The sequence below is a fragment of the Centrocercus urophasianus genome, unplaced genomic scaffold (genome assembly GCF_019232065.1).
Source record: "Centrocercus urophasianus isolate 14NV4802_14NV808 unplaced genomic scaffold, USGS_Curo_1.0 seq_18, whole genome shotgun sequence".
Lineage (NCBI taxonomy): Eukaryota > Metazoa > Chordata > Aves > Galliformes > Phasianidae > Centrocercus > Centrocercus urophasianus.
In genome coordinates, this window is record NW_024884733.1 from 6,358,374 (window position 1) to 6,380,667 (window position 22,294).

The 22,294-nt window shown below is 44.4% G+C and overlaps 1 protein-coding gene across 3 annotated transcripts in view; it reads left to right on the forward strand.

Moving 5' to 3' along the window:
* PACS2 (phosphofurin acidic cluster sorting protein 2) overlaps positions 1–22,294 on the forward strand; it is a 66,924-nt gene that overhangs the window by 28,475 nt on the left and 16,155 nt on the right. For 2 of the 3 annotated variants that reach the window (XM_042819065.1, XM_042819067.1), the window contains exons 5-18: positions 1,064–1,226; positions 2,242–2,315; positions 3,077–3,157; positions 4,839–4,898; positions 6,147–6,304; positions 7,858–7,948; positions 9,221–9,298; positions 10,060–10,181; positions 10,956–11,091; positions 11,650–11,754; positions 13,212–13,318; positions 14,039–14,193; positions 17,538–17,648; positions 19,738–19,846. In XM_042819065.1, the coding sequence (XP_042674999.1) occupies positions 1,064–1,226; positions 2,242–2,315; positions 3,077–3,157; positions 4,839–4,898; positions 6,147–6,304; positions 7,858–7,948; positions 9,221–9,298; positions 10,060–10,181; positions 10,956–11,091; positions 11,650–11,754; positions 13,212–13,318; positions 14,039–14,193; positions 17,538–17,648; positions 19,738–19,846 (1,550 nt within the window). The remainder of the gene's footprint in view (positions 1–1,063; positions 1,227–2,241; positions 2,316–3,076; positions 3,158–4,838; positions 4,899–6,146; positions 6,305–7,857; positions 7,949–9,220; positions 9,299–10,059; positions 10,182–10,955; positions 11,092–11,649; positions 11,755–13,211; positions 13,319–14,038; positions 14,194–17,537; positions 17,649–19,737; positions 19,847–22,294) is intronic. The other variant, XM_042819066.1, reaches the window with a different exon arrangement.

The following is a 22,294-nucleotide window of genomic DNA, read 5'->3' on the forward strand; positions in this document are numbered from 1 at the left end:
CCATTAATTAGATCCATTGGTGAACTTCTGAGTGTTGGGCATTTGCTGCTGTGTGTGGTTTTTCTTATGTCTTTTTTTTTGTAATGTCAGCTGACTGAGTTTAGAAGGTCATGCATTTCCAAAGGTTTGCTTTGCTGGGAAACAGTTACTTTCCAGCTCATCTGGAATATTTCTGAAATTGAAGACTTTGGGTAAACAAATGCTGTATCCTTTTAGAAGCCTCCCTCCCTTTGCAGTTTATAGTTGAATGACCCCTGCCCAGCACTGACACGTGCAAAGTTATTATAGGAGTTGAAAGAAAACAAAGCAATGAAAAGTTGGTGAAAACATGAACCTGACAGGGTGTGTGTTCCTCATCAGCTCAGGTCATTTTAAAGCCTGGTGTGCGGTAGGAAGCTGAAGTGCAGACAAGTGGGGATGGGGAAGCAACTGCTGTGTCTGGTGGGACGAGAGAAGAACCTGAGTCTTGGGTTCTGAGGAGAGCTCTGAGAGCTGTGGGCGTCAAAGGGAAGATGGCTGCAGTGAGAAACCCACACTGAGATGTGTCTGCATCCACCATGTCTTGCATTTTGTGAGTCACCACTTAATTAGCCCAGTATGGCCATCTCCTCCAAGATTGTGGAGCAGGAATTTTTGCTTTAGGAAGCACTTTGCTGCGTATCTCACTGATAATTTTGGTGGTTTTTTTTTTTTGGCTTTTAAGTTCCTCAACTTTGAAGGTTCTGAAGGTTGATAACTTGATGATTCAAATCAGTATTATTCTGTGAGAGCAAATACATAGTAATGATGTATTCAAGTTTTATGTTTCATGGGTGACCTAGTCAACTGTTAAGCTCAGAAAATTTCTCCTTTCCTTCCATCACTTGCATTAGCAGCCAACTAAAATTTCAGCTAGCATTGTGTGTTGCCTGCATGTGGCACCTGCAGTTGCAGGGTGTTGTCTGTCTTCTCTATTTGACAATCTGAAGTAACTCTGTTAACATAAATAACTCTTGTAGAATACAGACGGTGCAAGTTTAAATGCATTTAAATGCAGATTTGTTGTGCGTGATTTCTGTCCCAGGTCATGCAGCACCCCACAGAAGGTGGCCAGGTACTGAGCCTTTTCAGCAACATCAAAGAAGCTGCAGTAAAGGTAGCAGAAATCTGGATCTTCTCCTTGTCAAGTCAGCCAATTGACCATGAAGACAGCAGTATGCAGGCCAGCCAGAAAATCAAGTCTACAGGTGAAGTACAACTGCACGCTCTGGGGACTAATGCCATCCTGAACTAACTGGAGTTAAATTCCACCTGAGCTTAGATGCTTCCTGGGAAGAATGAGGCTTGTACTATGCCTCTATCTTTAGCTGGTAATCGCAGAGAAAACCAACTTGTAGCAACCTGTTGCTGTGTAAGCAAGGAGCGTGGCTGCCAGTGTTAGGGGTTGTCAGAGGTTCACACAAGGCTTAAATCATGCAGCAAGTGAGGTCTGTGCTCTTCCAGCATTACTGGTGGGTGTGTTGAGAACCTGTAGCTCCTCATATGGATAACAGTGTCATATTCAGGACATGTACATTTAAGTTGCTATTGCTATCCTAACTTTTTTTCCTTCCTTGTTCTATAATACACGTTAACTTACGTAATACCTACAGAGCTGTCATATTTTTAAATGGAATATGATCTGGTTTAATGAAAGTAAATCCCAGTGTTGCTCAGGATGTAGGAAAGTACTTGTGTTTCTGTTCGAGACAGTCTTCCACCTTCTCTGTAGCAGCAGCCTTCTGCTCACTGCCAGCAGAGTGACCTGTTGAAGGCAGTGCATTCAGGTACATGTGTGTTGCTGCCTGACGCCAGGCAGGTCATCTCAAGTGTCATGTCAATAGAATTTAGACTCTCCTGGCGTGTCTTCTGAAGATAGTTAGGCTCTCTAAGGGGGAAAAATTCCTTCCCTTGTGGGAAAAACTACTTTCTTGCTGTTGTCTGCCAGGTGATTCTTTCCAGAAAAAAGGGAGTGGTATTCTAAGGAGTCTTATCTGTGTGTTGGTCTATCCTTCTTACTAGATGTGTTTCTCCTTGTTCCTCATCTCCAGGATGTTCCCATCTCATTGGTTCTAACACAGATAAAAGATAAAGAAGCAAGCATTTCCTTATGTACCTCCTTTCTTGGTTTGTGACTGTTAGTTGGTTTTCTCTGCTCTTCAAATGAGATTTTCTCTTCGCATTAAAGGAGTTTCATGGGATCTCTCCCTTCTTTCCTTTCAGATAACTATTCTGAGGAGGAGTACGAGAGCTTCTCTTCTGAGCAGGAGGCCAGTGACGATGCCGTGCAGGGCCAGGTACTGTTTAGGGCACGGCTTCTTCCTGTGAGAGCTTCTGTAGAGCATGTATTCTCAGCTTCTGCTTGAAATGATAAGTCTGTTTCCTTAGGTAAGCTGTGACAGTGTGAGACTGTCACCAAATGTTGAGCTGCAGTGGCAGGAGGAGAATGGAGATGCACAGCAACCCATTTCTTTCACCATGCTGTGATTTATCCCCTTACGTGTTGTCTTGAGTCCCCTTTAAACACTAAAATATTGAGTTTGTCTGCTCAATTGTGCTAACGCAGCAGTTGATTATTTCTGTAATGCTGATTGGGTTCAAAGAGCCTGGCAAGGCCCCTAGCTATAACTTAAGGGCTGATGGAATGTGAGTCAGATTTTAGCCTTTAGTATCTCTTGCAAAATGGATCCTGACAGGGAACTCCCTGTGCAGGAGTGAGATGCTTCTGAGTTTGGGTCTTACTTGCCTTCAGACTCTGGCATCACTTGCCTTCTGTGTTTTGGAGGGTACTAAGAGGCACCCACTGAGATGTGGGGCTGAGAGAATCCTTTTCTTTCTAGAATTTGGGCTGTTTTGCTCCTCTGAGCTGGTGTTCCCAGCTCTCTGCTGGCGTAGTTCAATTCCATTTCCCTCTGCCATCGTAACTGCTGAAAAATGAAGCAAATGCTGACAGTCTGCAAGACAGAGCAGCAGGCTAATAGAGAGAATGTTGTTAGGACTTAGGTGATCGCGTGTCCCCAAACCACAAAGGTAACAAAGGAATCTTCTTTCTGTTCAGGATTTGGATGATGATGAGTACGAGCTGGGGAAGCCCAAGAAGCAGCGGAGATCGATAGTAAGAACGACGTCCATAACCAGGGTCGGTGGAAATTAGTTTTACTAACACTGATGGGGTTTGGCTAGGATGTGCAGTGCATGTGACCTGTGGGAGCAGCAATGCTGGAAATGCTGGCAGGGAGCCTGGGGGCATGGTTGCAGCATGCGAAGAGCCAGCAGAAACTATCAGATCAGGGAGCGGAGCAGTCCGTGATGTGTGTGTATCTTGAGTGTTCTTTAGCTGCAAGGTTAGGATGCTCCAAAAATCATATAAGTATGTGAAAATCAGCCCCATAACAAAGCCAGGGCAATATCTGTGCTCACATGATCCTGAAAGTTGGCTTAAGCAAAGGAAAGATCTTCTGTTTGTGCTCTGCACTGGGAGAGACCCATGGGAAAGTTTCAGAAGGAAGTTCAGTTAGGGTCTGGAGCCAAACACATGAACCTGAGGTGATGCATGTTGAGGCCAAAGGAGTAGCTGGATATTGAAGGCTTTGGTGAGTAGCATGCAGCCAGCCATCTGCTCTCTGACAGCAAGCATGTGTTTGCCTGCAAAACTGAACTTCCATGTGGAGCATTGACCTGCGCTTGGCTGCACCGTAGTGTACAATGTGGCCTGCTGCTTACACCAGCGTTTGTGCATGTCTGTGATGTGATTTGGAGTTATTGCCAAGGATGGGGCTAGGTTTGTTGTTTGTTGGGGTTTTTTTGGACTTTGAAATATGTTTGGAGATTATTTATACCTTCTGCAAGGCTGCTTCTCAAATCCATGTTTGAAAAGGTCTTGAATAAACAGTGTTTTGATCTGAACCTGTGATTAAAAATACTATATAAGACTAGGAGTGTACTACCTCACATCCTTGATGTCTTAATATTGTTTACAGGCATTAGTGACAGCAGGTGACCCCATGGTTATTAACTTAATGATGAGAATGTTTTTCTGTCCCTGACCACTGAACTGATGCTGAATCTCCAGTGCATAGGGCTGGTGCAGGTGGGGATTAGGTGCTGCTGATAAATTTAACATCAGCCTCAGCAGGGCTCCTGTGTTCTGACTGTCAGACCATTCAGGCCAGAGAACAGCTCTTGCCATGTTGCCTTAGCTACTGCCTGTTGTGTGTGCTCCTTCTGCAGAGTGCCATGTTGGCCCAAGCTGATCTGCATGATGGATATTTTTCCTTGACATCCTGAGTCAAAGGACAGCTCTAAAAAGAGAGCATCTCATTCCCATCAGTGAATGGGGGCCATTCTTTGAACAGTCTTGTTGGAACCTTTCATTTCACCTCAACTTCAGCTGTCTAGAAGGTGGCAGCAGCTTACAGAATTTGAGTTCAGTGGTAAAAGGTGAATTTTGGAGACTTGGGCATTGTGAAGTGCCTGGGGCTGGAGTGGTGGGTCCAGCAGGGTTTACTAGGAAAGCTCCCAAGAGATACAGGCAAGCCAGCAAACAACTTTCTTCACGCGGGCGTTTCCTAAGAAACCAGAAGGTTTCTTAGGTTTAGCATAGTGGGAACTAGTTTGTTGTAAGGCAGTAAGAGAGTGTCATAGGTCTGGAAAAGCTGTTTTCAATGTGTGAACAGCCGGGACTTGGTTTGTGGTGCCAGCAGTCTTTTTGACTTGAAGCAGCAGCTAGAGCACCAGTGTCATGTGTCTGGACCTCTTACACACTGGGAGAAAGCAGTTCAGTGATGCTTTACTCATGTAAAAATGTCTTTGACTTGCAGCAACAGAACTTCAAGCAGAAGGTTGTGGCATTGCTGAAGAGATTTAAAGTGTCTGATGAGGTGAGTAATGTGTTCTAGAACCATTCTGTCTGCATACTGCTGTCTCACCTCTTCGGTGTGGTCCCTGCTGTAGTCCCCAGGAACGTTCTCCTGTTTCTCCCTGGTTCCATTCATTTTGCAGTTGATATAACCTGTCATGTTACCCTGGCCTTGCATGGAGGCTTGAGGGCCAACTGTCATCAAATGTTTTCAAGATCAAATTTTATCAAATCTAGATTTTGGCATACACTCATTTATTTACCCATTAATTTCAAAGCAGTCTTCAAAACTGTCTTTGACCAATTCAAAGGCAAGCAGCGTGCTGCGTATGTTGCTTGTGAAGTTAAATCACCACTGCTTTGATAATCTTACTAGAACAGCTAGGCAAGACTTGAAAAATTTCAATACGTAGATCCACAAGAAACACAGTTTTCTGGTCAGAGCTTAAAATGAAAGAGGTCCTGAACCCAAGAGCCTGCATAACATTAAGTACCTAATATAAAAACTGTTAACGACTCTTTTGACTGTCTGCATGCAGATATTGCGGCCTGTGGGAAAGAGTAACTCCTCGTGCTTTCTTATGCTTCCAGACAGACCTGTTAGCATTGCTATTCTTCCCAAGTTAGCTCAGCAGCATCAGCACCCTTATATGAGGTCTCAGCCAGCTAAGATATTGCTTTTCTGGAGCTCTTATTGAAAAGCAAACTCAGAGCTGTGTACACCTGTATGCTTATGCTGTATGTGTAGAGAAACCTAGGGGAGTTTTGATGTGAGATTTGTGTTCTCTTTGGATTTACGTGTGGGTTGCAGTTGATCCTTGTCCAGGTTTCTGATGCCTCCTGTGGACGTTGCTCTTCTTTTCTGCCTGGTTGGGTACCACATACAAAATCAGGAGGTGTAATGACAACTTTTCAGGAACACCCAAGATGAAGTACTCATTTTGTAGTACCACATATTTGTACTTTCTCTAAGAAAACTGGGACTGTGTAGGGTGCCTTCTTAAGGCTTTGTTTATAGAGCATGATTGACATGATATATGGTTAATAGCTTGTCCAAGGATACCTAACCTAATAGGTAAGTGTTGCTTAATCAGACACTGACAGCTTTGCCCCCAACAAGCACTCCTGGTATGCTTAATGTTTCTGCTAGATATAGTATCCTCGCACTAGAAACAGAATCTAAGCCTGATGCCCTGCAGTAATGAAGGGATCTCCTGTGACACAGGATCTGTTTGACTCCTAGTGAACAATGCCTGCTTTTCTCCTGTAGGTTCTGGATTCAGAGCAGGACCCTGCAGAGCACGTTCCAGAGGTGGAGGAGGACTTGGACCTTCTCTATGACACGTTGGATATAGAGAACCCCAGTGACAGTGGGCCAGAAATGGAAGATGATGACAGTGTTTTGAGCACTCCAAAGCCAAAGTTAAAGTAAGTATGGCATGGCTGATGCTGGGCAGTCCCCTGCGGTGTAGTCATTTTGGGCAGCTGCCTGGGACTCAGTCTCCCAAGAGCTGGAACTGAAAGGAGACAGTGTGCAGTATGAACACAGATTGCATGCTCTATTTGCACTTATTACCACAGCTCTCCCCAACCTGGTGTCAGAGCTCCAGTGTACATTATGATAATTTAATGACTGCTTGTATGCTAATTTCCCTTCATGTTGGTTTGTTTTTTACTAGTTCCCCGTACAGTTATTCTGCTTGCCCTTCCACCTGACCATAGGAGTAGCAATTGCTGACAGGAAGATAGTGGAACTAAATTGTACACAAGTGTTTTGAAGAGGTGGTAGAAACAGACAGGAAATCTGGTGCTGTGGCAGAACAGTTAGAAGATGCAGAGGCAGAAAGTTGTGATGGGCAAGGCAATCTTTCTGATAGGATCCTATGTGGAAAGAGCCTTCGTAGGGACTAAAGAATCAGAACTGCAGGGAACAAAGGAGTTCTTCAGAGCCCAAGGGGAACTGACCATAGCACAGGTAGATACACCCAAGCCTGTTCTGAACTAGCTTTTGTAGGTGCTGATATATGGCAGCTTTGTGTAACTGAGCCAGGGATCACTTCTAGTTGATCTTGGGGAGACACTTTGTCTTCTCTGTCTGGTTCTTATGTTCATATTGTGAAATGAATGTGATGAATGCTGATGGCTGTAGGCATCTTTTTTTTTTTCCTGGGGAAGAAAAAAAAAAATCAATTCCTTAAATCATAATTGAGCCTTGAAGCCTTCTGTGATGATCTGCCTTTTGACATGGAAGCACAAATCTGATTGTATGTGCTATCTTATCTTATTGAGCAAATGTGTAATTGGATCCTAAGGCTGGCAGCCAAATGCAGATGCAAGCTGGAAATAAAATGCATGTTAGCATCAAGAGTCACTTACTCATATGAGCAGAGTATGGGTGGGGTGGCAGTAATTCTCCTTCACTTGCTGTCTTTCCATCAAGAGCAAAATCTTGCCTGGAATGGCATGTGGTTCAGTCAGCATTTGCAGAGCTGAAACAAAATTCACAGTGTGAAACTTTTTGCACTTGGTGCTTGGGGTAGGAATGACTCAAATGCCTCTGTGAAGTTAATGTGCATTCTGTCCTGCAGTGTGAAAATGCTGGACCGTGGGCCCATCCCAGATTTTATGGAAATAAAAACTTCTGTTTGGCATGTAGCGTGAGAGCATGCAAGCATTCCTTGTGAGAGCTTTATGAATATGATTTAATGTAAGACAGCTGATGTGTTGGAGCCATTAAATGGAGGTCAGTCAGTCAGTGTCGGGGCTAGACAAATGTCCTTAGACTTTCTTGTTTCCTTTGCTGTCCTGGAGACTTCTTCCCCTTCCTTTCTTTCACTCAGAGGAACAAAAGTAGCTTCTGAATTTTACTGGAACCGCTGAGGAGTGTTAGGACACCTTGGAACAATTGCATTTCTTTTGCTGTGGACTTCCTCTGCTAATGTTATTAATAACAAGAAGGTGTTTTTGCTTTCCTTCTTCAGACCTTATTTTGAAGGACTGTCACACTCCAGCTCTCAGACAGAAATCGGTAGCATCCACAGCATCAGGAGCCAGAGAGAGCCATCAAGTCCTGTAAGTCGTTTCAAGAGGGTTATCTGCCTGTAGTTAATATAGCAGCTCAAGGTCTATCCACCTACATTCCTTTTGAAATTAAAGTGCTCTGACTGTCTGGTATCATCCTGCCGTGCTCAGCCTTGTCACCTGCACCATCTCTGTTTACACGTGTAAATAGACACCCTCTGTGACCTCCTCTGAAGACTCAGATGCAGAGACACGAATATTCTGAAGAAAGCGTGGTTTGGTCTATTCATTTCTAATGCAAATAAAGTATTAACTCAAGTGAACATCTTCAGTTTATGTATTGAATAATTGCCAATGGTATGAGTATCTCAAGATTCCCATGTGTTTGCCATAGCCGGGGTGGGAGATGTTGCCTGGGAGCTTTAGGGACTTCCTGGCAGTGCTCAGGGAAGCCTTTACCACATTGCATTGTGTTCCTTTTCATGGTGGCTGGGAGAGAATTCTGAAGGGGGGAGCTCACTCTTTTCCATCTCTATTTAGATGAGCATTCTAGGCACAGAAAATATCAGCCCAATTCTGGAGGACCTCTCTTTATAGTCTGTACGGTGCAGTACATCTCTTAATGTAGAGTTATAGATGTGTTTGAGGGTTTTAGGTGCTGAGTTTCTAAGACTGAATGAAAGGAAGGTGCCGAAGCACCTCACAGCACTAATCAGCAGCATCCCTCCCAAGCAGGGAGTAGGACCATGCACAGGGTCTGGACGTTACTTCTCTGTGCCCAGAAGCACTGGAATAGAGGCTCCTTGTACAGGCCTTTCTCTGAGCGCCCTCCCTTGGTCTTCCAAACACACATTTCTTATTTGTGACCATTATCCATTGCATCCCTTGTCTGATCTGCCTCTGTCTTGTCATCAACAATGTGCCAGGTCCTGGCAGCACTGGGAAGCTGTGACAACACCAGGGTTGTTTCTGTGAAGCAGCTGCAGGGCAGACTGTTCTGGGCGATGCTTAACTGTCTAGTACCACAACTGTAGAACCTGGGGGGGGAGGACATGCAGGGCCTGCATCTTTTGGGTTGGTAACAGACCCTCTCATGAGCCTTCATTACCCAATTTTTAAATGTGACTGTTGCATTAAATACGCTTGCAAGATTTTTCTGTTGCCTTGCTACTTCCTATACCAATGCATTCAGTTCTGGTAGGAGCCTAAGTGCTCCTGCAGAGCTGTTCAGTGTTCAAACTGTCTTTCAAACAATCTGATCCAGAGAGTGTGGCTGAAAAGTTGTGCTGCTGCTGTACCTGTTAATGGTTTTCTCCTCTCAAGCAGGTAGAAGTGCCTGAAAAGACAAAGAGTCTTGGAACCAAACACACAGAGGACAGTATTTCTGACACTGTCTCTTTTGTAAGTTGGAAACTCGCTTCTTAACTTTGGCAGTTTGAGTGTCAACTGTGAACTGTGTTCTGTAGTGCATGTCTGTCTATTCTTATAGTTGCATATGCATCACAACCTGTGTAGATTACATTAGCTGCAGTGATGATACTGCTGGGCTCTCCTCCTGACCTCAGTTGTCAGAGGTTCTCATCTTTCAGCCTTCTGAAATTAAAATGCTCTACGTGGCCTTCCATTTAAACAGTCTTTCTTTTGATTTGAAGAAGGCTGAAGTATGCTACTGAGCGTGTGTCTTGGTGTGAAAAGTGTCCTCAAAGCTGGTGCTTTATGCCAGACAGACACCTTCAATTTGAAATGGCAGAAATCAAGCTGATCCTGGGGAAAAATCCCAAAGCTCGAGTTGCTCTTCTGAAGATATGCTATTTGTAATTTTTCTCTTATGTGTTTCTCTCTCTACTGGTTCTTTTGGGTAAACTGAATTAATCAGTGTTGCGTAAGGAAGCTTGTCCTTGGCTTTGAGTTGAGAGAGTGCCTGCTCCAAAGTAGTATTTTCAAGCACCTTTTCAGCCTCCAGTTCCCTTGTGAGGCAGAGCTAGGAACAGGGAGCCTAAGATAGCCAGTGTTGGCTTGTCCCCTTGGCAGTGAGCAGTGTGTCTGCAAGGAAGAGCCTGAACGTGGCTCAGCCAGAGCCAAGCTGGCGTGTCTCCTGCAAGCCTTGCAGTAGTGAGAGAGGGAAGCGTTTGTTCCTCACGTGGTTCTGTGTGTGTTTGCAGGAGTCTAACCAGCAAGCTGAGGTCCAAGAAGCAGAACTTCCCGCACCAGATGTGTTTGTTGAGAAGCTCCCACCCAGCGGGAAGATCACCAAGACGGAGTCCCTCATTATCCCATCCACCAGGTAGAGCAGTGACACAGCACTGCAGCTGCTGCAAGGCTCCTTGGGAAGCTGTGGACAGCCTGCTATCGTTTGTTCAGTAGGATCTGTAGGTCCAGCAGGGAGGCTGGCCTTGTGTTCAGGTGCTTGAGAGAAGAGGAACGTGGGTGCTTCGTAAATGCATTCAAAGAGCCACAGAGCAATCTTACTCTGATTGCTCAGGGATCTTAGAATCATTAAGGTTGGAAAAGACCCTTTGAGATCACCTAGTCCAACCGTTTACTCTGAGGCTTCATGCTCAAAGATAAGTGGTGTGATGCAGATTTTGGCTTTAAAGGTAGTTGCTAAGTCTGAGTTCCCAAATGGCAGAGTGAATGTGGGCTTCAACAACCCAACCATATAGTTTCTTTGGTTACTTCAAGCAAATAGATGCTCTTTTGAAGAGGCATTTTTGTGCTCTAGGGTGTGTGTCTGTGGTTGGTGTAGCTAGGTTGCATTATGCTGGTATGGCAATTAGCAGAGTGGTGGTGTGGCTCTTGGTATGGGCTGTGAAAGTTTGCTTGGGACTCCTGGAAACATGATGACTTAGAATACTCTGCAGCTGAATTTTCTTCTCTGTAACTTCTGTACTGTTAGATGCAGAATGAACAGGTCTCATGCTGCCTCAGATTTCCATGCATGATTCTCTAGTCCCTGGAGTTAAATTGCTGAGGTTGCCAGATGGGGGTGATTTAGGAGTTTGAGGATGAATCTTGCTCAGATATGAGCCAAGCATGGACTGAAAGCACCTTTTTCTAGCAGGTCTGAAGCGAAGCAAACTGGACGTCGGGGGAGAAGCACATCTCTGAAAGAGAGGCAGCCAGTGAGGCCACAGAATGAGAGAGCAAACAGCCTGGACAATGAACGATCTCCAGACACCCGGCACCACTTACAGGTGTGAAAAATACTGCTTTTTATCCAACCACTCAGTTCTTGTCTTTTCCATCTGTCTCCTGCGGTCCCTTTCCTTCTGGCCAAAGTGCTGTCCCTGCTGGAAAGTAGCTGAACCCTGCAGCTCCAGGAAGGAGGGAATTTACTTCTTGGCTGATATTGTACCTTCCATCCTGTCTGCTGGTTTTTGCCAGCTTGTTGCTTTGTCAGCCAGCCATAAACTGAAAACACTGGAATGGATTGTTGTCATGAGTAACAAATAGGGATGTATTGAGGAATTACTCTTTTGAAATAAGGCAAATTGCAAGGATTTGCAATGGAGACTGATTTATGCAAAGTATCTCTGTGCCATGCCATGCTCTTTTCAACTGCAGGATTCCTTTAGCTTCCTCCTTGATAAAGAATTTTGCTGGCTTTTGTATATCCAGAATTCCTTAAGCTACTTTGAGTTGGTATAAAGTGACTTTAAGAAAAGTGCACTGCAGAAGGAGCAGTGACAGACAAAACTTTGGGGATTAGAACTGATATCTCCTACTGTTCTGTTCTGTGTCTTCATTTCCAGATCCCCAGGAAAACTGTGTATGACCAACTAAATCACATCCTGGTTTCTGACGACCAGCTGCCAGAAAACATTATTCTTGTCAATACTTCAGATTGGCAAGGACAGGTAAAGGCAGGAGACGTGCTGTCAGTTCACTTTGGCTGTTTCTCACTGGGAATGGACTGGTCTTGAGCTTTACCACTGACCAAGTAGGCTCTGCTCCCTGGTTGGACGGGCAGTGGTGGTGCAGGAGGTTGCAGCATGCTTGGTTTTGGTGCCTATAGATCACTTTGACCAGGGGATGCTATGGATCTTTTAAGGTTTTGCTACTCGCTTTTTCCCTGGAAAAACTGTTTTCTTCTGTTCTATGAAATGCCATTTCTTTGGGTTAGCAGCACGCTGGGTATGGCTTCACTCTTGCAACTCAAGCATTTGCTTCTCAGCCATGGTAGGGTGGGACAAAGGAAATAGAGAAGGCTGACTTGTGGTTTAGACTGATATTCCTGGGCTCAGGTGATGACCGCAGGAGAAAACAGCTCAGCAGTATTGTCTTGCATGCATTCTTGTGATTCCTGGCTGGGGATGTTTTATCACATCTTTTCTTAGTGTGTGATACTTCTGTTAAGGAGAACTGAGCTCTACACTCTTATGGTGGCAATGTGGAGTCATTTGCAGTGGATTTGGATGGGTGTTGGAGCAGATTTTGCTCTTTTCTGATCCTTAGTCTGAGTCATGAATAAAATGTATACAGAAGAGACACTGTACTGATTGACTGTGGGCTTATACCAGGTTTTTGGAAGTGTGTTGACACATTCTGCTTTTGAAAGAACTGGGGTTTCAGTGTGTAAGAGATGAAAAATACCAGTTGAGCTGCTGGTTCCAGCTGCTCTTACTTGGAGGAATGTTTTCCAGAGTTGGAGAGAAAGCTGTGTATGTCTCCTCCAGCTCTGCCTGCAGTATTGGATGAGACAAAGATGGCATTGGCTGTGGTGCATGGGTTAGTGGGGCAGTGAGATAATTGCTGAGTATCTTCAGTCTTATGTCCGTGTGAACTTGGTGTTTGTTAACTTGTATTTCCTCTGAGCTGCATGGAATGGGAGCAGTCAGTCACAATGAATGTACTGTTAGTGTCTTTGCTTTTTTTTGTTTTAGTACTTGAGGCTAGGCAGAATATTGCATTTGTCTTTTTAAATCAGAGCGCTGCATGTTCAGCTTCACAAACAGGTGAGTAAAGAACATCTGCTCTTACCCAGTGCTGGTTAGGCAGACAGCCTGTTGCTCCTGCCCTGCTCTCTGCAGCCATACGAATTGCTCTCCTAGGGTCAGCATTGCCAAAAATGCCCTGTCCTGGAGGAACTGTCCGTGTTTGTCAAGCAGGTGCAGTGGCTCCACTTTTCTAGAGGACAAGCTTTTCTTTCACTAATGCGCAGGAGAAAAGTGTTTGGGAAGCAACTGTCACCTACATGTTGGTCATGGGGAGAATGCCCACACTTTGTTGAAAGGATTCATAGGAGTGTGGGGGAGATGAGACTTTCTTCTTGTGACAAACTGAAGGATTTTAATATGTTCTGTTCTCTCCTTAGTACCTGTCAGATGTCTTACAAAAGCATACCTTGCCAGTGGTCTGTACATGTTCCTCAGCTGATATTCAAGCAGCTTTCAGCACTATTGTCTCCAGGATACAGCGATAGTAAGTTATGCCTTTCTGCTTGTTGAGTCTCTTCTAGAAAGGAGGGCTTGTGGTACTCAGCACTAAAAGCCTCTCAGTTCCTATGCCCAAGTGCTCAGGAAGTTTTCCATTTGATACTGGAGCAATAATTTTCCCTTCCAATGCTTCTCCTTCATTTACTCTCCTGAAGTCAGAGTGGTGGGGTTCTTCAGTACTCACCAGCCCTGCAAGGTGTTGCTGGTCGTCATTGTGTGGGGGGATACAAGTCTCCTTACATTGACAGCATTGATATTACAAGATTGTACTGTGGAGCCTGCCTCTAATGTCAGATCTAATAAGTAAAGCATGCAAAGCTAACAGATTTTAGAACAATTTTTAATGTTTTTTTTTTTTCTCCCCATACACTTTGAATTAGTTCTCAGTTAATGTTCTCAATTCCTGGAGGCATTCCCCAGGCTGTGGCTATGTTCTGACACAGCAGTAGGCACATCCCAGCCTAGACTGTCGAGTCCAACCCCTTATAGACACTACAGTGTTTGAAAGAAGTCAGGAAGACCAATTAAGAAAGTACTGAGCAAAGTTGCTTTTTTTATTGACAGTGCTTCTGATGATCATTGTGATATTGCCTTGTGTATCGAATGAGCTGTGTTCTACCTTAGTTATTAACTGGTTTTTTTTTTTTAATTGTTCTGAAATGGTTGGAAACACAATTACGAATATGTTCCCTCTTCTTCTGTCTAGCTGTAACTGCAATTCTCAGCCTCCAAGCCCAATTAAAATTGCAGTGGCCGGAGCCCAGAATTACCTCAGTGCTGTGTTGAGGCTCTTTGTAGAGCAGCTGTCTCACAAAACCCCAGACTGGCTTGGCTACATGCGATTTTTGATCATCCCTCTAGGTAAATAAGGAACAATTTTTCTTCATGGAAAGATGAATGAGTTAAATGTGATGTGTTCCCTTAGCAGTAGTCTTCCTTGAAGGCTTTGACCAAGTACATGGCTGTTAAATGAGAAAGATGTCATGCTGGCATAATATTGTTTGATGCTTGCATTGCTCGTGTGAGTGAATTTCATCTTCGTTCTTGATGTCAAAGTCTGCTTGTAAATGTTCTGCCTGAAGTAAGGGGCTGAGTCCTTTCTCCTATATGGGCAGGCTCATATATATCTTTTTATCATGATACAGTGAATGCACAGAATAATATTCTTTCTTGAAGGCCTTTCTCTGGCTGAAATCTTTAATTCATTGAGCACTGTTTCCCCAGGTGGTAACTGCTGTGATCTCTCTGAGGCTAACACAGAAAATGTTTCTGGTGGAGGAGTGGGAAGATGAAATATTTTTAAAGGCTTTGAAACTGCTGAGAGTTTAAATTATTCAAATTGCACACATCTTTTGACCTTTCCTTCACATGCTGTTCTCCTCAGGTTCTACTCTCAGTCTCCCAGCACCTTATCTCTGCCCTTGTAACAGCTTGACAAGCCTGTCTGGCTGGGAAGTAACCCAGCTTGCATCCCTTGTGTCCAGGGGCAGACTGATAATAGCATTAGGGGTTTGTGAAGGGCAAAAATGTGAGGAATGTTATAGCAGAGAGGCCAGGGGGGACAGGCTTTCATTAATGCTTACAGGCAGGGGTATCTGGGCAGTGCTGTGATTGTAGGTGTATGAGGCAAGAAGCTGGGCTAGTCTGAGGCTTGTCTTGTGTGAGCAGGGCTCTTGGGTGGTGAAGGCAGCAGTAATGTTGGAAGTGTTTTAGAAAAACACTTCTTTCAGGTTTGGAAGCAGCTGCTTGGCATTCCTATAGGCACCACAAGCTGCTGCCCGGCACCCTGTGCAGTGGGGATTTGCCTATCAAGATAGTGGTGAGAGGTGGAGAAGACAAAATGAGAGCCGGATCCTTCTGTAGGAAGGGCATTTTGTGTCCAAGGGGGTCGGCAGGAACAAGAGAGAGAGAACCCTTTAAGTAGTAGAAACACAGACAAGGAAAAATATTTTCTGCAGGCTTAACTTTGCTTTGAGTAGGAGTCTGTGTGGCTGAGGATTTTGGTCCTCACATGCTGCCTGTCACCTTGCATTCAAAGTGGAGTTTTCCATCTGCAGTTTTTAACGATCTGAAAATATTCCCTTTCTGAAGGTGATACACGAGGCTTAGGTAATGTTTGGAGACTTTTTTTTTTTTTTTAATCTTAAGACAGTGATAGTTTAAGAAAAAAAGAAAATAGAATGAAGAGCTTTATGTTTATAATGCAATTGCTTCAGATCTGGGGATGTTTTTTGAACGTACTTCAAATATAGAAGCTTCTCTATCAGGACCTTCCCCATAGAGTCTGCAGCATTTCCTGGTCAGATGAGATGCTTGTTCATGGCCAGCTTTCTGGCATTTCATTAAAGTGATTGAGGAGCCAGCCTCTCTTTTCTGACAATTGAAAAAGCACCAAAGACCGAATGGTGACCACACTGTGGGTGTCTTAAAAGGAAAAAACTTTCTGCTGATAGCAGCACCTTCAAAGTAGGATTGGGAAGGAGTTGGTTTTGGTTGGTTTTTTTGTTTTTTTTTTTCTAAGATGGTTTGACGTTTTTAGTCCACAACTCCATGCTGTAATGACAGAGGAGCCAGCCTGTAGTGGTTTAACACTGAGAAATACTGAGTAAACATCTGTACTGGGAGATTGAGTCCTGCTTTGTGCTTCTGATTCTGTGGCCGAAAGACACTTTTAATGTTGGAACTGGTGAAGAAACAGATGAAAAGGAGCAAAAAAGAGAAAGGGGAAAAAAAAGCTGAGGGTTATTGTCTGCATGTTTGGTTTTTTAGCACTTTATTTAGCTCCAGTGGGTAGAACTTTTTGAGAGATCTTTTTTTGGTTCTTGTTTCCAGCTGCATCTGCCATGTGTGATGTTTGCCCAACAGATGGGAAAGCTGTCACCTCTCCAGTGCATGAGACAGAGCTGTTCCATGTTTACTCTTTAAAACTCCACTATAGAAGACATAAAAGTCTCCAAGCAGCCATTATCAGAAAAGAACTTGCAATTCAGTTTCTAATAATGCTGGAGGGAGCTTAGAAACCTTCTGCTGGAACCGGTTGTGGAAGTCTGAAAATCAGGGCTAGTTTGGAGGATGAGCAGCATGGGGTTTCCCTGCCTTGAGCTTTAATGGTGGATGCTGAGCATATTTAAGCAAGGTTTTTTTGGGAGGAGCTGTCGGGTGCTGATGACCAGCTGAAGCTGCAGCCGCTGTGGTCTCGGGAAGCATGACTTCATATGAGAATTCAGTGTGCAGGAAAGGTGAAAACAAGCTGATTAGGGGAGGCCCTGGGACCTGTTCATGTCTGACTGTAAATATACAAGACACACTGGGGTATGGAAACAGCAAAGCCTGAAATGGTCAGGTCTGGAACACCTTCCCTCCTATGCTGGTAGGCTGGAGCAGTAGTTTCAAGAACAGGTTGTCTGATCTGGGACACGTGGCACCTAAAAAGGAAAGTGACAAGTGTTTTGGCCTCTGGCAGGGCAGAGGTGATAGTTTCAGTGATAGTTTCAAGTGTAGGCAGGCCTCCATCCAGGGCTGGACATGCTTTGGGGCAGTAGGCCCTATCCATGCTCCTGGAGGAGCGTGAGGCTTAGGACAAGCAGAGACATAACGCACATGCCAACATTCACTAGGGATTATAATCCTTTTGTCTTTAATTACAGTTTTCTGATTGAGTTAGTGGCCATTTTGTTTCTTCACCAATTAAGCAGGGCTCCCTGGGTGGTGGCTCCTGGTTGCAGGTGATTTTTCCCCTTCTCTGTATTGCAAAACAGCAATGATGCATGAATGGAAAGAGTCTGTCTCCTCCATCTGTGGTGCCCACAGTGCAGCTGTGGGGAAGAAGGCCTGCTGAGAGAGCTGCCTGCAGAGCTGAGCGACTGAGATGTTGAGTTGTAGGGTCTGTGTGTCCCATATCATTTATTTCCTCAGCAGTTTCCCAGTCCTGTTTGCCTTGGCCTTTTAAAGTTTAACTTGGCGGGGGGAAGGGGAGGTATCACTGGGAGGTATCAGCAGTGCTGGAGCAGTCTCTCTGCTAGCAAGTCTATTTGCATGCTCTTATAGAGATAAACTGGGCTGAATTATGTTGTTATAATTGAGGCAATTTGTTTCTGTCGTGTCTAGTGTAGTTTGATTTTGGAACTGAGTTCCTTACAGACAAAAAGCCACACCTGTGTTCACTGCTGGGGAGAACAACTGTCACATTCTCCTTTCTTTCTTAGGCTCTCATCCAGTGGCCAAGTATCTGGGGTCTGTAGATTATAGATACAACAACTTCTTCCAAGATGTAGCCTGGAGAGATCTGTTCAACAAACTTGAAGCGCAGACCACTGGTAAGACCACGTGTCTGTGTCTAGCCTGTGCGGGATAAAGGGCTTGAATGAGTAATTTTAGCAAAGGTCAAGTAAATACCAGAGGAAGCAGAAAAATGTTTTTGTTCCTCTTTTTCCCTTCCTCTACCACATTCCTTTTTCAGATGCTGACCCTTGTGTGTCCTCTACTTGGTGTTTTGCAAACAGCTGTTGGCTGCAAAACACTCAGTGCCTGAGTTCTGCAGTTTTTACCTAGCTCTCAGCTTTGTTCTTTGATGTGGAGATCTCACTACCAAGTGCTGTGCTTCCTGTGGCTCTTCAGAAACTGTCCAGCCTAAAACATTTGGAAAACTGTAAACTTTGTGAAGGCTGACTTCTGTTTGGTGCATGGGAGGACAATGCTGGCACGTCTGAAATTCGCTGGCAGGATCTTTCTCATTAAAAAAGCATTTTGTTCCTAACCAGTGTTATTACATGTGAGAGCTGCCCTAGGTCAGATCAACAAGTTCCTGCTCTGATCCGAATCTGTTCTAGGCCAGCATAAAACCTTACTGTTCGTAATAGTATTTATTTGCACAAATATGAATGCTTACAGTTTTTCCATCTATTCCTTCAAGAACAGAAAGAAACGGGAGAGGAGGATTTGCATCTTTCATTTAGGGCTGTTTGAAGGCTTGAGATCTGATCACTGAGGAGTGATGCTGTGGAGGCATATCCCCCACAGGAGTCTCATGAGCAGGAAAATGCTTTAGGGCTTTTGGAGCACTTGCAGGAGTGGAAACTTGCAGTGTTCCTTTTGGAATTGCAGAGGGTGTCAGAGGCTCCCTAGGGAGCAGGATGTTCATGGAAGTCCTTCAACGGTGAGAGGGGATATCTTTACAAGAGGTTATTTGGAGCTTTTCCCAGCAGGTGGGAACTTGGCTGGACACGGCCCTGGGCAGACTGCTCTAGAGGTGAAGTTAGCCCTACCTGGAGCAGGAGGCTGGACTGGAGACCTTCATGTGCACACAGCCATCGTTTTTTGTTGATTCTAAGCTCATGGAAAAAGGAAAGGTCCAGAACAGGTTTCTTCCAATGTCTTGAAAATAGAGACAAACATTGATATAAATTTGACTGTTGTCTGGCTTTTAGGGTTGTATCATCAGTTGCAGAGATCCAGCTCAAAAGCTGTGTAAATTCTCTGTAGATTGTATGCTGCAGCCGTTATTTACTTGCCTGCATGCAGTGAGGAAAATGCAGCATCACTTTTCTTGCCATCTAGGCCTTGTAGATTCTCCATTTTCATCTGTACGGTGAAAACTGCCCAGAAACTCCGTGATGGCATGGGAAGCTCTGGCCAACAATGATAGCTGTTCGCGGTTCCCTGTTCAAATAATTGTAAAACAAACAAAAACAACAAAGAAACAACTCTGGGTAAAAATGCCCATTGAGGTACACAAGTGTTAGGTGAAGGTAGCTTGCTTTTGCTTGATTTCACAATTGAGATGCTCTTCCTGGAGCAAAAGGATGGGGAAGGCATTTGGGAAATGCCTTCCTGTTGACTGGAATCAAGCACATTTTCACAGATGTCCAGCGCACTCGCTGCTACAGAAGTAGTCTTTGTGCTCTTCCTGTCCTTGCATGGCTCTTGGTCTTTCCAATGACCTCAACGTGTCTTTGAGCTCACAAGGAAATCAGGAAACTTAAATGCTGGTGTGAGCACAGCAGGTACCTGGGGCTCTGGGATGCCAGGCACTTTCTTTGGCAGATACGTGCAGTCAGGATAGGTAGAAATGTCTGAAGTTGACTGAGCAGGCACACATTTTCAAAGAAAAGCTATTTTAACACATATAACCATGATGCTTTGATAGCTAATGCTGTGCCTCGATGCCTGTATATGTAGTGTACCTACTTATGTTTATATTTTGGTACTCTTGGAGGATGTTTTCTTTTTCATTTGTTTGTTTTAGATATCGTTGCAGTGCTCCGGAGTGGGCTGCTCAGCTTCCTTTGGAAGATGCAGTTGATTGCAGCTAGCTGGGTACCGTCAGCTGCTTGGCTGAGCAAATGGAGGGTGGTGCTAGTGATGGTCTGAGAAGTCACTCCACTGATTTTCTCCTCTCTGTTGCAGTTGCAGAAACGCTTGATGTTGTCTCCCGAATAACGCAGTACATAGCAGGGGCAAACTGTGCGCACCAGTTGCCCATTGCCGAAGCGATGCTGACGTACAAGCAGAAAAGGTATGTTACTGACAGAATGCTGGCTTCTCAGAATGCCCATCACAGTGGACGTGGAGTGCTTTTCTTCTCTTGTGTACTTGCAGTTTTAAAATCATTCAAAACTGCAGACATCTTGTGATCCTGGTCTTACCCTGCTTGCAGTCATATATTGCACTTAGGTAACGGCGAGTCTGCCACAGTGTGGTTACTTCATGCAGTGATTTCTTTGGAGACCTGGGAGCTGGGGAAGTAAGGCTGTGGGCTGTGGCATTCCCTTCCAGATTTTATTTCAACTTCTTTGAAGGGATAAGCAGCCTGTCCGACGGAGGATTGGGGTCTAAAAAGATTTAGAAGTATGTACACCCTCATACAGCCATTATCCATGAAGAAGAGTGATTTTTCACTGAAGGAGAAATGCATTGTTTCTGATGCCTGGTGGAGAATAATAAATTTGAATTCATGCAAATCACAATAACTTTTCAGAGCAGGGCAAACACATCGAGTCATTTCTCTCCATTTAGGCTGAAGAGTCTCCTGTGGGGCACGGATGGTTTTAATTAACAGCTACCCTCCCTATGTTATATCTGATAGCTATCACTGGTGCATTGTTTGCCTTAGAACAGGGAGGAATTAAAATGTGGATGGTTACATTTTTCTTCTTGTCTTGGGAATGTTCACTGCTGTTTGGAATTGCTTTTCCATTCGTCTTTTACACTATTTTGCAGACAAGATTCAGTAAAGTTTAGCTCTTTCATAATGCTTTTCTAAATGAAAATGTTCCATACGACTGTTAAAGACTATGTTCTCTTCATGTGTTCATGATCTTCTTTAATTCTGTGCTGATGAAAGTGAAGTTTGGAGAGCCACAGGGTGCTCAAAGCTCTTAGCTTTTTGTTGTGTTTGGTGTGAAGACTTACCTTAGTTACAAACACAGAGTTTAGTGCAACATTAACCCTTTCTAGTAGCTGTTTTGTTTTCTCTGCACCCTTCACTGGCTGGATTTTGCACTATTCTCCACTGCTTTGTCCATTCAATTGCAGATTCACTTTTGTGTTTAATGCGCATTTCATCATTTTGAGTGTCTGATGTGCTCAAAAAGGTCATTTTGTTGAACAAACACCTGAAATCTACTTTAGCAACACTCACTTTTAATAGTGGTGCAGTGACCTCTTTACCAAGCTGGTCTGATCTATTTAGATTTTAGAATGTGTGTACAATGCCTGACACTATGGAGAGGTTCATGTGATGCTGCAAATGCAAACCCTGCTGGAGCTTGCTTCGAAGAGAGCACTGAGACCGAGTCAGATTTGTGGCGTAGCCCACAGTCTTTCAGTGTCTCTTTCTGCTTTGAAACAACTTCCACTTTCAGCTAAGCAGCACATGAGTAAACTGAAGGATGAGCCAGAGGAACAGACTGTCCCGTGGAGCAATGGGCAGTTGTCTCCTCGTGGCTTTTTTTAGAACTGCAGCTCTTAGGGAGGACGTTATGAAAAAAGAGCACTATCTAAATGAATGCATCGCTTTGTTGTAAGTATAATAACATATTTATCTCTTTCTTTGGTTGCTTTCTGAAAAGGAAAAAGAGCTTTCATTTTGATTTTACTCTAAGGTATCAATTCCTTTTAGGTTCCCTCTTCCATCTCCTGTCTCCTTTCCACCCTTGAGCTGGTCTTTTGTGCCTTGTTTAACAGTTTGTGCAAGTCTGGGATGCTCAGTATGTGCTTCAGGTTATATTCTGTTCGCTGCTTTGAAACTATGGCACTTGCTGGCAGAATGCACTACTAAAAGAATGGCTCTGCCTTTGGGCCACACGTATGGGTTGCCAGGGCTGAAAGGAATGAAGGAGCTGTGGAGGAAGAAGCTTTGAGCAGTAGGTGCCTTTCTTCCCTACTTCCTAGTCAATCCTTGCTGTTTGGTTGCAGTGTCAGAGGATGCAGTGTAGCTCCAGAAGGATTGGGACTGAGCAGACTTCCCATTAGCCACCTGCTCGAACCAGAGTGCTCTAGGTGGTGCTCAGTGGCTCAGGGCATGTTTTGTGCCCCTGGTTTTGGAGTTTGAGCCACTTGAGGCTCAGCTGTGCAGTGTCTGAGTGGAGACCAATGACTTCTCTCCGTATCCAAAAAGTTGAGGACTAGTCGCATTCTGGCAGGTATCACAGGCACATGGGAATTCCCTGAGCCTAAGAGGAGATAGAATGGATGCTAGTGGTGGGAGTTGTGCTCCATGAGCTGCCCACAAGAACCCCTTACTTTAAACCGTACTATTACTTGACATGGTTTATTTTGACCTCTGTTCATAAAGTTATTGCAACTGTATCTCCCTCAAGGCTAAAGGTGAATGGCTTCTCCAAGGCCAGCTTCCAAGGCAATGCTCAGTGTATAGGCAACAGCACTACCTACAAATTCATTGCAAGACAAATTTCCCAGTATCCTAGCATTTGCTCTGTTAAACAAGCCCAAGATCCAAGGA